Source organism: Octopus bimaculoides, chromosome 21 (genome assembly GCF_046866305.1).
Source record: "Octopus bimaculoides isolate indiv1 chromosome 21, ASM4686630v1, whole genome shotgun sequence".
Classification (NCBI taxonomy): domain Eukaryota; kingdom Metazoa; phylum Mollusca; class Cephalopoda; order Octopoda; family Octopodidae; genus Octopus; species Octopus bimaculoides.
The window spans coordinates 35,069,522-35,085,434 of record NC_142948.1 but is presented as its reverse complement, the minus strand read 5'-3'; the positions used below and the strand labels follow the sequence as shown (position 1 = coordinate 35,085,434).

Here is a 15,913-nt window from a genome sequence, read left to right as displayed (position 1 = left end):
GAATATATATGTATATAATGGGCTTCTTTCAGTTTCTGTCAACCAAATCCACTCAAAAGGCTTTGGTTGACCTGAGGCTATAGTAGAAGACACTTTCCCAAGGTGCCACGAAGTGGGACTGAACCTAGAACCATGTAGTTGGGAAGCAAGCTTCTTATCACACAACCGCTCCTGTGCTTCTGGCTTCTTACCATTGACCCCAATGTTCAACTGGTACTTATTTTATTGACCCCAGAAAGGATGAAAGGTAAAGTCGACCTCGGCAGAATTTGAACTGAGAACGTGAAAATGGATGAAACACCACAAGGCATTTTGTTTTGCCTGCGGTGCTAACAATTCTGCCAGCTTGCTGTCTCACAAGACAGTATTTATTAGCAACATGTTATCCTGATAATGGGGCGGGGAAAGTCTTTGCACGTTAATGGATGAAAGGATTTAGTAATGAATGTCTTGGCACCACACCGAAACTGAACTAAAAAAAAAAATCAAACTCCAACAGTGTTGTGTTCTTGGTATTTATATACATGTGTGTGTGTGTGTGTGTGTGTGTGTGTGTGTATGCATACACATATATACATTTTATGACATTAAGATCACGGCAGAGTCATTTTGCAAAAATGGCCCTTCCACAACGTATCTTTCTAAACACCCAACTTCATACCAAGAATCTTGCAAAAACTAATACAAAAACAAAATATTAAATATATATACATGTGTGTGTGTGTGTGTGTGTGTGTGTGTCTCTGTGTGAATGTAAATATGTATATACACATATAGCTATGTACAGAAAGGTAGATAAGTAGACAGATATAAATGCAGACACACACATGAACACACCTACAAATATATATATATATATACATATATATATATATATGTATATACACTATATATATATATACAAACATACATGTACATACACACACACACATATATATATATATACACACACATATATATATATACACACACACATACATGCACATACACACATAGATATAGATATATATATATATGTATTTATTTAATTTATTTACAAAAAAAAAAAGCCAAACGACAAACAAACCAAACCATGCCCACCCTTCCCCAACACACAGAATTTACAAACCCTTACTGAATTCATAAACCCGAAATGTTTGGTCTTGTTGATATGTACGTCTGTTAAATTTATTCACAAGCCAATTTACTGTCGAAGCTACTAAGGGCAATACCGAATGCCTGTAGAGGGCAGCACGGGTATTGGAAGTCCATGGTGAAAACGTCCTCGGCAACACGGCCAAACTGCATCACAATATAGTCAACTGGAAAGAGAGAAAAAAATACATAAGTACATAGATATATATATAGGTATATAGGTAGGTAGATATCACCCCCATCATTATCGTTTAATGTCCATCCTTTACGCTGGCATGGGTTGGATGGCTTGACAAGAGCTGGCAAGCCAGAGAGCTGTTGTCTGTTTTTGCATGGTTTCTATGGCTGTATGCCCTTCCTCATGCCAACCACTTTACAGAGTGGACTGGGGGCTTTTCACGTGGCACCAGCACTGACAATGTCTGCCTTGACATGGTTTTACAGCTGGATGCCCTTCCTAATGCCAATGACTTAACAGGAGTGTACTGGGTGGTTTTGATGTGGCCCCAGCACCAACAGGGTCACCAAGTAACTTGCAAGATGAAGAGCTCTCATCTGGGAGAGGAAGTGGAACCAAGGAAAGAAGCTTTGTGCCAGGTGAAAGGTTAGAGTATAATAGAGTGATGGAGACAGATATGAGGGAGCCAATGAGGAACAAGCATGGCTGTGTCATTGAGAAGCTTGCTTTCCAACCAAGTGGTCATGGATTCAATCCTACTGCAAGGCACGTTGGGTAAGTGTTTTTTACTATAGCTCAGGGTTTCTCAACCATTTTTAATCTATGGACTCTTGGATTACTATTTTATTCTGGTGGACCCCATAGCCAGTCAATGTCTAAAAACTAGTTTTATAGAAATTTCTTTCAGAATTCCTATTGTGTTTTTCTTACATTAATTTGTGTAGGCTGAACTATGTAAAACATAGTTCTTAATCATTTTTGATCTATGGACCCCTTTGATTACTCTTTTATTCTGGGTGGACCCCCATAGCCATTCAATGTTTAAAAACTTGTTTTATAGAAACTTCTTTCAGAATTCCTATTTTGTTTTTCTTACATTAACTTGTGGTGTAGGTTGAACTGTGTGAAATGTGAGAGAAAGAAACCTGGTTGTTTCTCGCAATACATCACCAATACACACATCTCAGGCAAAATTTTTTCAGGGGTCCTTACACTGCTATTGTGGATCCCCAATTTGTTGTGTAGACCCTAAAAAATCTTATATGGTCCCTGAGGGTTCATATGGTCTCTCGTTGAGAATCACTGCTATAGCCTGAAGCTGACCAAAGTTTTGAGAGTGGATCTGGTAAACAGAAACCAGAAGGAGTCTGTTGTATATGCATGTATGCATGGTGGATGCACATCAAGAGAAATGAAGAAAGAGAAAAAAGATCCCAAAAAGACAGGGTGCACCACCTTTAAACAAGATCTGAAGCAACTTAGGGATCACCTGGAAAGATGCTGGCAACTGGGATTATTGATGTCTTGCTGTCTGATGTACGGACCAACTGTATGGAAGGACCTGAAACTAAGACTATGACCCAATGGCCTGGAGAATGATTGGGTCATAGTGCACATCTAGGGGACCTTAATGTGAAGCAAGTTAGTGCAGTGGGGGTGGGGGTGGGGTCTCCTCCCAGAAGACCATTCAAGGTGGGCATGCCGAGATTCAAGTCTTAGAAATACTTACTGTCATTATCGTGAACTATCTGGAAATTTTTTACAGAGGCTTGTGTAACTCTTCCATGGAAATTCAAGACGTAAGATTGGGTTTCTGCAAGTAGAAGAAAACCATAAATTCTAACAATGGAACAGAATGGAACGACATTGAGGAAGAGCATGGCAAAAATGATGATGTTGGTGATGATGATGTTGGTGATGATGATGGTGGTGATGATGATGGTGGTGATGATGATGCTAAGGATGATGATGGCGATGACAATGCTAATGATGATGATGATAATGAAGAAGCTAATGATGATGACAATGATGCTAATGATGATAATGATGATGCTAAAGGTGATGAACAGTGCTGCTGCTGCTGCTGCTGATGATGATGATGATGATGATAATGATGATGATGATAATGATGATGTTAAAGGTGATGAACAATGATGATGATGATGATGATGATGATGATGATGATGCAGACATTAACTTTCTTAAGAGGTCAGGGAGTGGGCTGGGATAGGGGTGGGCGGAGAGACTAACACAGTTCGGACTTCTGATTGAAGTGTTTCTCTGTTTATTTTTTTTTTTTTTTAGAAAAAGTGGGTCATCAGCATTACCGATAGAGACGAGGTGAGATCAAAGTCACAAAAATTATCGATAAAAGCAAGGCCAAAGTTCTTGATATTAAATATCGCACATGTGAGACATCTGTAAGTCATATCTAATAAGTGTGGGTGTGTGTGAGGTATTTAAAAACAGAGACAGAAATCTGATGGGTCAGAGGTCATTGAAACTTCCCAAAATCTGACAAGACCGAGGTCACTGTAATAGTCCTTGAGGTCACCAAAACAATCCCCTCCATCACAAGTCCCCAATAACTGGGCCATAGACAAGTTCTGGTGCAGAAATCATTTAGTACCAGACTGAATAAAAAAAAGAATAAATTCTAAATCTTTCATTGGCTTTTGGTACATGCGTGGCTGTGTGGTAAGAAGCTTGCTTCCCAACCACATGGTTCTGGGTTCAGTCCCACTGCGAGACACCTTGGACAAGTGTCTTCTACTATGCCCTCGGGCCAACCAAATCCTAGTGAGGGGATTTGGTATATGGAAATTGAAAGAAGCCTGTCGCATATATATGTGAGAGTGTGTGTGTGCAAGTGTTTGTGTCTCTGTCTGCTCCCCTCCTGCCCATTATCGCTTGACAACTGGCATTGGTGTATTTACTTCCTAGTAACTTAGTGGTTTGGCAAAAGAGACCGATAGAATAAGCACTAGGCTTACAAAGAATACGTCCTACGGCTCCAGCATGGCCACAATCAAGTGACTGAAACAAGTAACAAAAAAGAAAAAGAAAATAGAATAAAAGGCCAATGCGGTCTGCAGTGTGTCTTTGCACTATATATGCATCAAAGAACCTAATGTGCCATGTAGAAAGAACTCCTGTGATGGTGCCACATAAAACGCACCTCAGCTGGTGCCACGTAAAAAACACCCATTCTGGTGCCACATAAAGAGCAGCCATCCTGGTGCCACATAAAAAGCGTCCATTCTGGTGCCATATAAAGAGCACCTTAGCTGGTGCCACATAAAAAGCACCTTAGCTGGTGTCACATAAAGAGCACCCAAGCTGGTGCCACGTATAAAGCAACCAGTACCCTCCGTAGAAGAGTTGGCATTAGGAAAGGCATCCAGCCACAGACACCATGCCGAAACAGACAATCAGAACCTGGTACAACTCTCTGACTTGCCAGTGCCAGCCAAACTGTCCAACCCATGCCAGCATGGAAAATGGACGTTACATGATGATGATGATGATGATGTGTATTATAAATGTAATCATTAAATCATATGTTATATGTTATGCATGTGGCTCCCTGGTTCATGGGAAAATTGTCATGCATGAAACTAGTCTGTGGAACAAAGAGAGTTGAAGAGTGCAGCTCTAGGTCACCAAAGTGGTTCCCTGGCTCAGGGGACTCCAACTACCAGGCTATTTATTGACCAGTGCCAGGTTGCACAAAAAGAAGAGATTTTAAAATTCTGTTTCTATTTTATTGACTATCGTAGTCTGCAGATTTTCTTTTTGCATTATATACATTACACACACACACACACACACAACATACATACATACATACAAGGTGTCCATAAATTATCTTTACAACTTCCACACTTCAGATTATAATGGTAATTTATGGACATCCTGTGTGGGTGTGTGTATTTATATATGTATATGTGTATATATAAATATATATAAATATATATATATATATAAATATAATACATACACACACACACACACACACATATATATAAAGATATATAAGAAATAATTGAGATTCAGTTGAATTAGGTACTTAAGTTGAAGCTCCAAGCCAGCCTGGTATTATCTGGACAGCTCGAAGTAAGGTGAATAAAATCAAAATAAGCAACAGGATATCCTGTTGCTTATTTTGATACACACACACACACACACACACACACACATATATATATATATATATATACACACACACACACACACATATATGTGTGTCATCATCATCACCAGTTAACATTTGTTTACCACGCTAGTATGGGTTGGATGGTTTGACTGAAAATTGGTAAGCCAGAAGAACGCACCAGGCTTTATTTCCTGGCTTGGCATGGTTTTAATGGCTGGATACCCTTCCTAACACTAACCCTCTAACAGAGTGGACTGCCTGCCCGCCTGCCTGCCTACCTAACAATCTATCTACCTCTCTTTCTCTCTATATATATGTATGTGTGTGTGTGTGTGTGTGTGTGTAATAAGCGGATTATATTTTATGTATTTTATTGCATTTAGGTGTGTCATTGCTGTGGTCCATGGTATAAAAAAGATGGGTGGGGGGTCATTGCATTATGTAACCAAAATAGTCCTCAAGGTCACCGAAACAATTGTTATCACACCCACCACTAAGTAACTATCACAACCAGCAAGTGTAAGGAAATATGAGCCAGCAAGAAGGGGAAAGATCTCTTGCCTCACAAATACACGTCATAATTCATCTGATAGTTGAATGTGACAATGTGACAATATAACAAGGTTGTCAGTGAGACAAGAAGGCAATGTGCCACACACACACACATATATATGTGGCGCATTGCCCTGTTGTTACAGAGGAACAACAGAGCGATGTGCCAATTAAACAACAGGGAAATGTGTCGATGTGACAAGAGGGCAATGTGCCACTGTGACAACAGGGCAATGTGCCAATGTGACAACAGGGCAAGTGCCAATGTGACAATAGAGCAATATGCCAATGGGACAACAGGGCAAGTGCCAATGGGACAACAAGGCAATGTACCAATGTGACAACTGGGCAATGTGCCAATGAGACAACTGGGCAATGTGCCAATGTGACAATAAGGAAAGTGCCAATGGGACAACAGGGCAATGTGTCAATGGGACAACAGGGCAAGTGCCAATGGGACAACTGGGCAATGTGCCAATGTGACAACAGGGCAATGTGCCAATGTGACAACAGAGCAATGTGCCAATGGGACAACGGGGCAATGTGCCAATGGGACAACAGGGCAAGTGCCAATGGGACAACAGGGCAATGTGCCAATGGGACAACAGGGCAATGTGCCAATGTGACAACAGGGCAAGTGCCAATGGGACAACTGGGGAAGTGCCAATGGGACAACAGGGCAAGTGCCAATGAGACAAGATATAGTATTCATACAAGCCACATTATAAGGAAATCTAGATTATTAGGAAAATCTAGATAATTAATTAAAGAGAAGATGAATGAGACATGAACGGGTTAGAAGTAAGAAAAATAAAAAAGCAAACCAACCTTCGTTCCAGACAGGCGTCTTATTGTGTAATTCCAGCATATTGTCCATAGTTTTACGTTTCCATCGCTCTATTAGACCATCATGTTCCTGGAGATTGGTAAACATAAATGGATAGAAAAATATGAAGAAAAGGCAGGGAGAGATATATAAGGAAGTGGAGAGAAAAAGGAAGTCAGGTTTGTTAGTAAAAAGCTGGTAGGGAGGGGTGAGAGAGAGAGAGGGAGAAGAAATATGGAAATATACAAGACAGAGAATGAGAAAACTAGAAAACAATGAAGGCAGATTACACACGCACACACACACAAAAAACTGCCATACAACCTGACATGTGAAAATCCATAGTTAAGGATATAGATACAATAAAATATAAAATTGTATCCATACATATATATATATTTATATACTGAGGGTGATAAATTGAATATTAATTTAATTAACATCAATTTAAAACCAGTTGCCTAGCATATAAAAATCTGAAGATTCAGAAAAATTGTAATTCCTTATTTTGTATATTTTTCATTTGTCTTGCCCGCTTATGTTCTGGTGTTTGCTGAAGAACATTATTTTTCTTTGTGGTTGGGTCGTTGATGACCTTTTGCCAGCATATCGGATGTCCACTTAGTGATCATCCCTTCTTATACGTATATATATATATATATATATATAAAATGAAGTATAAGGAAAGGAAAAATTGTAAGTATAAATCCCTTTAATTCAATTCATAAACCAAGTCGGTACAGAAGCAACATACATTCTATAAATTGTTTTGGAGTCTAATTAATTCCAAAGACAAAAGCGAAAAACTCTTCATGAAATAAAAATTAGATTCCTCGTCAGGAATTACATACTGGTATGAATGATTATGACCAACAGAACTACACAGACACACAGACACATAAGTACACATGGTGCACACAGGTGCATGTGGTGCCACTCACACACATAGTGTACCAAAGACATTACATTGGCTGAAAGAACTGAGTTCAATTCCTTACTCCAAACAACTAAAGCTAATGGGGACTAAAGAAACCGATACATTAAACAAAAGACCAAGTCTTCAGCAGTGCCACAAGTATTCACATGGTTCTATGGCACCATGGCAGGACAGTTTACATTTTATTTTTAGCACTGCAAGTGCAACCAAACTCAAACCGGACGAGCTAATGTGCAGCTTTTTTTAATATTATTTTGTGTTTCTTTTCCTAAATTTGTTTCAATCGCACATCGTAGCGGAAAGATCAAAGTTTACCTTGTTAATATGGTGTGACAGCAGTAGAAATTAGGTCAACAACAGCAACAACAATAATAACAATGATGACGATAATAATAATAATAATAATAATAATGATTAGTAATTATGACGACAATAATAATCAAAATGCCTCTCCCAGGGTTTAATTGTAATCATAATGAGATTTTAGATAAAAAGTTGTGTCCTTCGTAAGATAAGTGCACGCTGTAAACATATTGGGAATGGTGTAAAAAGTAATCTAAGACATAGATCAGGTTGATTATTTAGATATTTATTATTATTATTATTAATATTATTGTTATTCTTCTTACTTCTGCCTTAGTGAAGGCGGAGGTATTGTTTTCAATCATGTTTGTTAGTTTGTCCGTGGACAAAATATCTTAAGAACCGCTGGATGGATTCAGATGAAACTTTCAGAGATGTTTGGCCTCATGACTGGCACGGACTGATTAGATTTTGGGATTGATCCGGCACCAAACAAGGATTCTGGAGATTTTTTCCAACTGTTTTACTTAATTTTTGAGAGCAATTACGATAATTTCTAATACTCTCAATTGTGAGAGCAGTCGAGTTTATTTCAGATATTCTCATTTTAAAAATCATCTCTGGCTAACCGTTGAGAGGACTTTGGTGTTGCCTTGGTGGACATATATAAAACAGCCCATATATATAAGAACATATACACCCATCTGTCAATATACTTAACTCAGTTTACCATCTATCTACATAAATCTGTCTATAAATCCATTTGTCTATATATTCAATTTTTTTTAATATATCTAACACGTTAGACACCCACATGTCAATATATCTAACTCAGTATACCCATCTGTCTATATATATATATCACTGCCTATACATTTAACTATCTATATACCCTTCTGCCTATATCTCTAAATATCAATATATCTAACTGTCTATATACCCATCTGTCTATATAAACCTGTCTATATATCGCATTGCCTATATACCCATCTATGTCTATATATCTCACTGTCTAAAAATCTGTCTATATACCTATCTCATCATGATCATCATTCTCGTCGTCGTTTAAAATCCACTTTCCATGCTGGTATGGGTTGGACGGTTTGACTGAGGACTGGCAAGCCAGAAGGCTGTACCAGGCTCCAATCTGATCTGTCTATATATCTAACTGTCTATATCCACATCTGCCTATATATATATATATATATATATTTAACTATCTACATATATAACTGTCTTTATACCCAACTGTTTTTATGTCTAACTCAGTGTACCCATTTGTCTCTGTAGATCTAACTGTCAATATACCCATCTGTCTGTCTATCTGTCTGTTGTCTGACAGCATCTGGCTAAAAGAGAGAGGCAGAAAGAACAAGAAGCACAGAGTAAAAGGTACTTACATCATTCGGCACGACTTCCACTCTTTCGTGACTGAGATTCATACCAGGGACAATTACTGTCATCTTTCGAGGTCCTTTGAAGCCAAGGACGTTGGTATCCTGGGAAAAGGCAGAGGGTCGGAGAGAAAGAGGGAGAAGTGGATGAGTGAGTGAAGCCGATAGGGATGGATAGACAAGTAGATAGATGGATAGGAAAGAGAGAATAAGAGGGGGGGAAAAGTGACTGAATGAGTAAAACCAAAGAGAGAGAAAGAGAGAGATAGAAAGATGGATGGATATAAATAGATTGATTGATATATGTTTTATGTATCTCTATCTCTCTCTCTCTATATATATATGCATATATTATATACATAAATATACGTATGTATGAATATGTGTGTATATATATATATATATATATATATATATATATATATATATGTATATATATTTATTTATTTATATATACATATGCATGCATGGGTACAAGACATCACCAACAGTAAACAACATGAAATATGAAAAGAAATGAGTTCAATACACAAACAATGAGAGAAACAAATGGAAAAGCAGGACAAGTAACATAAAGAACGACCCTTCATCAGGTGTCGGCTGTCTATCTACTCCTGTGTATATATATATATATATATATATATATATATATATATATATACACACATACATACATACGTACGTACAGGGTGTCCCCAAAATTAAGGCAACCAACTCTTTTCAATTTTGCTAAAGTGAAATCTTGTTACATTTCTGGTTCAAGCATTGCAAATGCAATGGTAAAGGAAACACAATTCTGACACTACCACATTTATTCGATATGACTACCTCTGTTTCGAGTCACAGCCTTAAGTCTAGGTTCAAATGCTTCACACACAACACGCAGCTGTTCTTGCAGAACCAAGGCCCATTCCTGGAGCAGTTTTGCCTTCAGAGCATTGAGCAAAACTATGAAGAGTGCTTGAGAGCCTCGTCTCCAACATGGAGCAAACAGAAAAATCCAACTGGTTGAGATTGGGGCTTCTTGAGCTGTGAGATAGTACCAAGTCCTGTTGGAGGCTCCAAGGTATGCCTTGAAGGTGCTCATTCGTCCATGGAATCAGTTCAGCTTCCAGAATGTCACTAATGTATTGCTGGGTGTTAATTTTCACACCTGAGAGCACAAAAATGAGGGGAGACTTTCCAGTGACTGTCACAGCCATCCAAACCATAACTGACTGTGGATTTTCATGTCGATTTATGAGTCTGGCCTTGATAGAGCCAGGCACACTCTAAAGCCAGCCATGAATCCATATATCTATTAATCTATCTATCTATCTGTATATCTATTTATATATCTAATTATCTATATACCCATCTGTCTATCTATCTGATCTCCATGCTCTGCTTAGAGAGATAAAGAGGCAAAGACCCAGCCATCTTGCACAGTGAGCTTCTTAACTCCATGGCCATGCCTTCACCATATGGAAAAAGATTACAATTGCAATCAACAAAACAATACTTTAATTACAGGTAAATATCAGGTGAAAATATTTTAGATACATCAGAAAGTGTGCAACTTACATATACAATACCAACTAATTCTCTGCGAGTAACAGCCATTTCGGGGGTGGCTAAACTATTAGATCTCTTTGGGTTTGAACCTTTGTCGAATAATGTAAATTGAGTTCCCAATAAATTTGATCTGGAAGAAAAAACAAAAAGAAAAATGAAGAGTTATCATAAAAAAAAAAATGGTTAAATCAAATAAACAAAGATAACTCTGAAAAATCGTTAATGAATTGGTCTGAGACATGGAAGGGGTGAGTAGACGCTTTTGCACTTGTTGAGGGCAAAGCAACATCAGAAGTGTTGGTTCCACAAAGAAATGTCTCCAGTACACACGGTAAAGTGGTTAGGGTTAGGAAGCGCATCCAGCTATAGAGGAGCAGTCGGCCAAAGAAACTCTGTCCAAACTGAGACACTGGAGCAAAACAAGTTCCTCTGATTCCCTGGATCCTGTTGAACTGCACATCCCCCATGCCACACATGGAGTGAAATGAAGTATTTTGCTCAAGAACACAACACATCAACTTGTCTAGGAATTGAAACCACAATCTTACAATTATTAGTTCGACAATTTAAACACTAAGCCATGCTCCTCCATTTTACTGGAGTTTGCTAAGAGTATGTGATGTGCTGTTGTACAGAGTATCCTTGGAATTTACCTGGATTATGTATGTGATGTGCAATAGTACTCATTATTGCTGGAGATTACCTGGAGTATGTGATGTGCTGTTGTACAGAGTATTCATGGATTTTTCCAGGAGGATGTAACGAGCTGTTGTAAGAAGTATTAATGGCGTTTATCTGCAGTATGTATGTGATGTGCTGTTGTACAGAGAACTCCTGAAGTTTGGCTGGACTACATAATGTGCCGTCGTACAGAGTATTATTGAAGTTTGCCAGGAGTATCAGATGAGCTATTACAAAAAAAAAAACATTCTTGGATTTTTCCAGGAGTATCTGATGCGATTTTCTGCAGAGTATTTCTGGAGTTTACCTGAAGTGAGTGATGTGCCATTGTAGCGATTCTTCTTACCTGAGTTTGCCTATGTATGCTTCACCACCCCGGGAGAGGTCAGTTGGGTCGGTAGAGATTAAATAATTTGAAGTCGTGCTTTTCTTTCTTTTTCTCCCAGCCAGTAGAAATTGCTGGACAAAAAAAAAAAAAAAAAAAAAAAATAATAATAATAATATAAAATGTGCATATAAATGTATCTATCAAACTATCTCTCTGTCTATATGCGCACACACACACACACACACACACACACATATATATATAGATAAATAAAGGGTGGGGAAAGAAGAGAGAGAAAGAGAGAGAGAGAGAGAGAAAATGAATGTCAAGAAATTCACCTATACAACAATGATAGTTGATAAGAAAATACCTGTATGCCTGTTCACACACACACGCATGCATATCAACTAAGGAGGAAGAGAAAAGGAATTCTAAGAATGGTAGGAATAGAGCCCAGATGTAATTGCCCATTGACCTAGTAACTATTCTCTCTTTCTACAGCCATTCACGTATATTTTTGTTTTTGTAGTTTGGGGGAAGAGATGAACCGACCGTTAGAGGAACGGAGAGAGATAAGACACCAGAAGAATGTTGCTGGATGTCTGTGACTCACAGAAACATCTCATTATTCCACTTCATGATTTCTGTTCCGATTGAGAAAATGCCATTGATGCTGCTACCCTACCAGATCAATAACTAACACTGCAAAATTCATCTATGTCTCCTTCACTGTATCTAACATAAGTATATATGTATCTACCTGTGTGTGTGTGTGTGTGTGTGTGTGTGTGTGTGTCTCTCTGTCTGTCTATCTGCCTATCTGTCTATCTATCTATCTATCTATCTATCTATCTATCTCTCATGTATCTGTCTGACTGTCTGTGTATCTATCTATCTATCCATTTATACATTCAACCATCCATCATTCTATCTATCAGTCTGTCTGCCTATCATCTATCCATCCATCTAGCTATGTATCTGTCCGTCCGTCTATCCATCCATCTATCTATCTATCTGTTTGTCTATCTATCTCTTTATATATATAAGGAAGATATATATATATATATATATATTGGAGTATTAGTTAAATCCGTCCATATTTGTTTTTACCCATTTATTTTAATCCTTATTTCTCATATGTCTGAAACAAGGTAAAATTTACTCAAAATCCCCCCACCCCAAAAAAAACAAAAAAAACAATCAACAAACAGAAGCTGCAAGGGAAGAACAGAAACGCAACAACAACAAAATACAAACAAAAAAAAATAATTAAAAAAACTCATAAAACACCATGATAAAAACATACCGCCACCCCATCCCACCCCGTGAAAAAGGTGAATTTATCTAAAAACTGAACGCTATACAGGACGATGTTCCTATGGCGTACATAGTGCCCGACTATGGTTTGAAACTGGGTCAAAATACTTAAAAGTTTATGACACTCTTGTATCAACTGAATTCGTATTTTGACACCAAATTATCTTCGTTGCATAACGAAATTTATGTCTGTATCGCAATTTATGACTGTCATGGGCGTATGTTCCAGGTGTGCTAGATGAGCACTGCACACTCATCAAAAATGGCAAATTCATTATAAATATCAACCTTCCTCATTAATTTAATGGAAAACTTTTATTACACCCCTGCTTGAAATTTGGCGGCACTAGGGTTTAGCTTTATGGCGTAATGTCAGATCCGAAAAATCTGTTGGCCCATGACCTCTTGAAAATATTTTTAACCTAAGGTAATCCCATAAACCGGCCTTCCCCAGTTTTAATATATACCGCTCTACATCTTAAAGCATGCTTCTTCTTTTGCATTCATCTTTTTTTTACAAACGATATATATATATATATATATATATATATATATATATATATATATATATATATATTTACATATATATATATTCATATATGTATACACACACACACACATATATGTATCTATCTATATATATATATATATATATATATATATATATATATATATATATATATTGTGTGTATTTGTCCTCACTGTGGAGGTGCAATGACCCAGTGGTTAGGGCAGCGAACTCGTGGTCATAGGATCGCGGTTTCGATTCCCAGACCGGGCGTTATGAGTGTTTATTGAGCGAAAACACCTAAAGCTCCTTGAGGGTCTGGCAGGGGTGTTGTGGCGAACCCTGCTGTACTCTTTCACCACAACTTTCTCTCACTCTTACTTCCTGTTTCTGTTGTGCCTGTAATTCAAAGGGTCAGCCTTGTCACACTCTGTGTCACATTGAATCTCCCTGAGAACTACGTTAAGGGTTACACGTGTCTGTGGAGTGCTCAGCCACTCGCACGTTAATTTCACGAGCAGGCTGTTCTGCTGATCGGATCGACTGGAACACTCAATGTCGTAAGCGACGGAGTGCCAACAATAACAATTTGTCCTCACTATTGTCTGACAACCAGTGTTGGTTTGTTTGTGTCCTTGTAACTTAGCAGTCCAGTTAAAATAAACTGATAACATAAGTGCCAGACAGATTAACCAATTTATCATTCATAAGCTTTAACAACAAAATCTTACATGGACCCCTAAGGCTGGTATGGACTCTGGTTGAGAACCGCAGCTCTAGAACAAAGTCCTTTGCAATATTTGTTCAGCACTTAGTGACAGACACTCCCTTCATTACTCTCTCGGTCAGAAATACAGCAATCAATGACACCATAAAACATATACAACAAACTAAAAACAAACAGTTAAACATTGGAAGAGAGAGAGGAGTTCATTGCGAACGCTCACACTCACTTTTTTACCATCTTCTCGCTCCATGTGTAGGTAGTACGTTGGATAAACACTTCGGTCAACTCCTCGTTTGTCTCGCGTTATCCGACATTTGATAATGGATCCTTGCTGAGCGGGTTTCAGTACGAACTCATCCAGGCTCTCGCGAGTATCTGATGGGTACACATTATTCGAATTGAGGGTGAGCATACCATGAACATCCTGGAAGAAGAGAAAGTGATAAGAATTACCACAGCTGTTAATATCACCACCACCACCACCACCATCATCATTATCACCTGTTATTTTACTGGTACTTATTCTATCAACCCTGGAAAGTGGACAAAAACAAGTTGAAGTACACAGCATTGGAACTCAGAAATGCAATTCCCTCTGAGGCACAAGTCTGGGTAACGTTGTTTATGGAAGACCAGCAGCTAACCATGCATACCAGCCTCTCCTGGGGTACTAGTTGATTATATCGACCTCAGTGCTCCACTGGTACTTAATTTACCAAGCTCAAAAGGATGAACAGCAAAGTCAACCTCAGTGGAATTTGAACTCAGAACGTAAAGATGCATGAAATTCTGCTAAGCATTGTGTCCAGTGCCTTACCGATTCTGCCAGCTCACCGTTTTACAAAAAAAGTGCTTCAAAATAAAAACATTATTTCAACACACTGCACAAACACACACACAACACAAACACCCACACACACATACACACTGCACACAGTACACTAACGCACACACACACACTGCAAAAACACACACACACTGCACAAACACACACACACACGCACGCACGCACGCACACTGCACAAACACACACACAAATACTGCTAGAGCCTGTACACCATTCCTGCTGGAGTTGACATTATCAATCATGTCCCTCCAGAGTTGATGAAATACATACGAGGCCATTTAACAGTAAAGATTTAATTACAAACAGAGAGAGAGGGGTGGGGGGGGCACTTACATTTTGTATATCAAAGTCTGCATTTGGTGAGAGCATGCCAGGTGATGTCGTAGGCTGTGGTGCAATAGCAATACTTTCATCATCATCTTCTAGGATCAAACCGCGCTGACTCCCTGTCACAGATAGAAACAAACATTAAACAGCAGGAAAACAATTTAATAACAATAATAATAATAATAATAATAATAATAATAATAATAATAATAATAATAATAATAATAGTTACAAATTTTGGCACAAGGTCAGCAAGTTACGGGAACATAAACACACCAACATTGGTTGTCAAGTGATAGTGGGGGGGGGGGACAAACACAGACACACACACCTATACATACATACATACATCATCATCACCAT

The 15,913-nt window shown here is 38.3% G+C and overlaps 1 protein-coding gene across 8 annotated transcripts in view; it reads right to left on the bottom strand.

Moving 5' to 3' along the window:
* Positions 1–1,007: 1,007 nt before the first annotated feature.
* The window catches only part of LOC106884098 (tubby-related protein 3), a 103,550-nt gene continuing 88,644 nt past the window's right edge, over positions 1,008–15,913 (bottom strand). For all 8 annotated transcript variants that reach the window (XM_089339079.1, XM_089339075.1, XM_089339077.1 and 5 more), the window contains 8 exons: positions 15,557–15,669; positions 14,603–14,800; positions 11,843–11,955; positions 10,825–10,945; positions 9,268–9,366; positions 6,630–6,717; positions 2,823–2,906; positions 1,008–1,301 (listed from right to left, as the gene is read on the bottom strand). In XM_089339079.1, the coding sequence (XP_089195205.1) occupies positions 1,168–1,301; positions 2,823–2,906; positions 6,630–6,717; positions 9,268–9,366; positions 10,825–10,945; positions 11,843–11,955; positions 14,603–14,800; positions 15,557–15,669 (950 nt within the window). In that variant the 3' untranslated portion in view covers positions 1,008–1,167. The remainder of the gene's footprint in view (positions 1,302–2,822; positions 2,907–6,629; positions 6,718–9,267; positions 9,367–10,824; positions 10,946–11,842; positions 11,956–14,602; positions 14,801–15,556; positions 15,670–15,913) is intronic.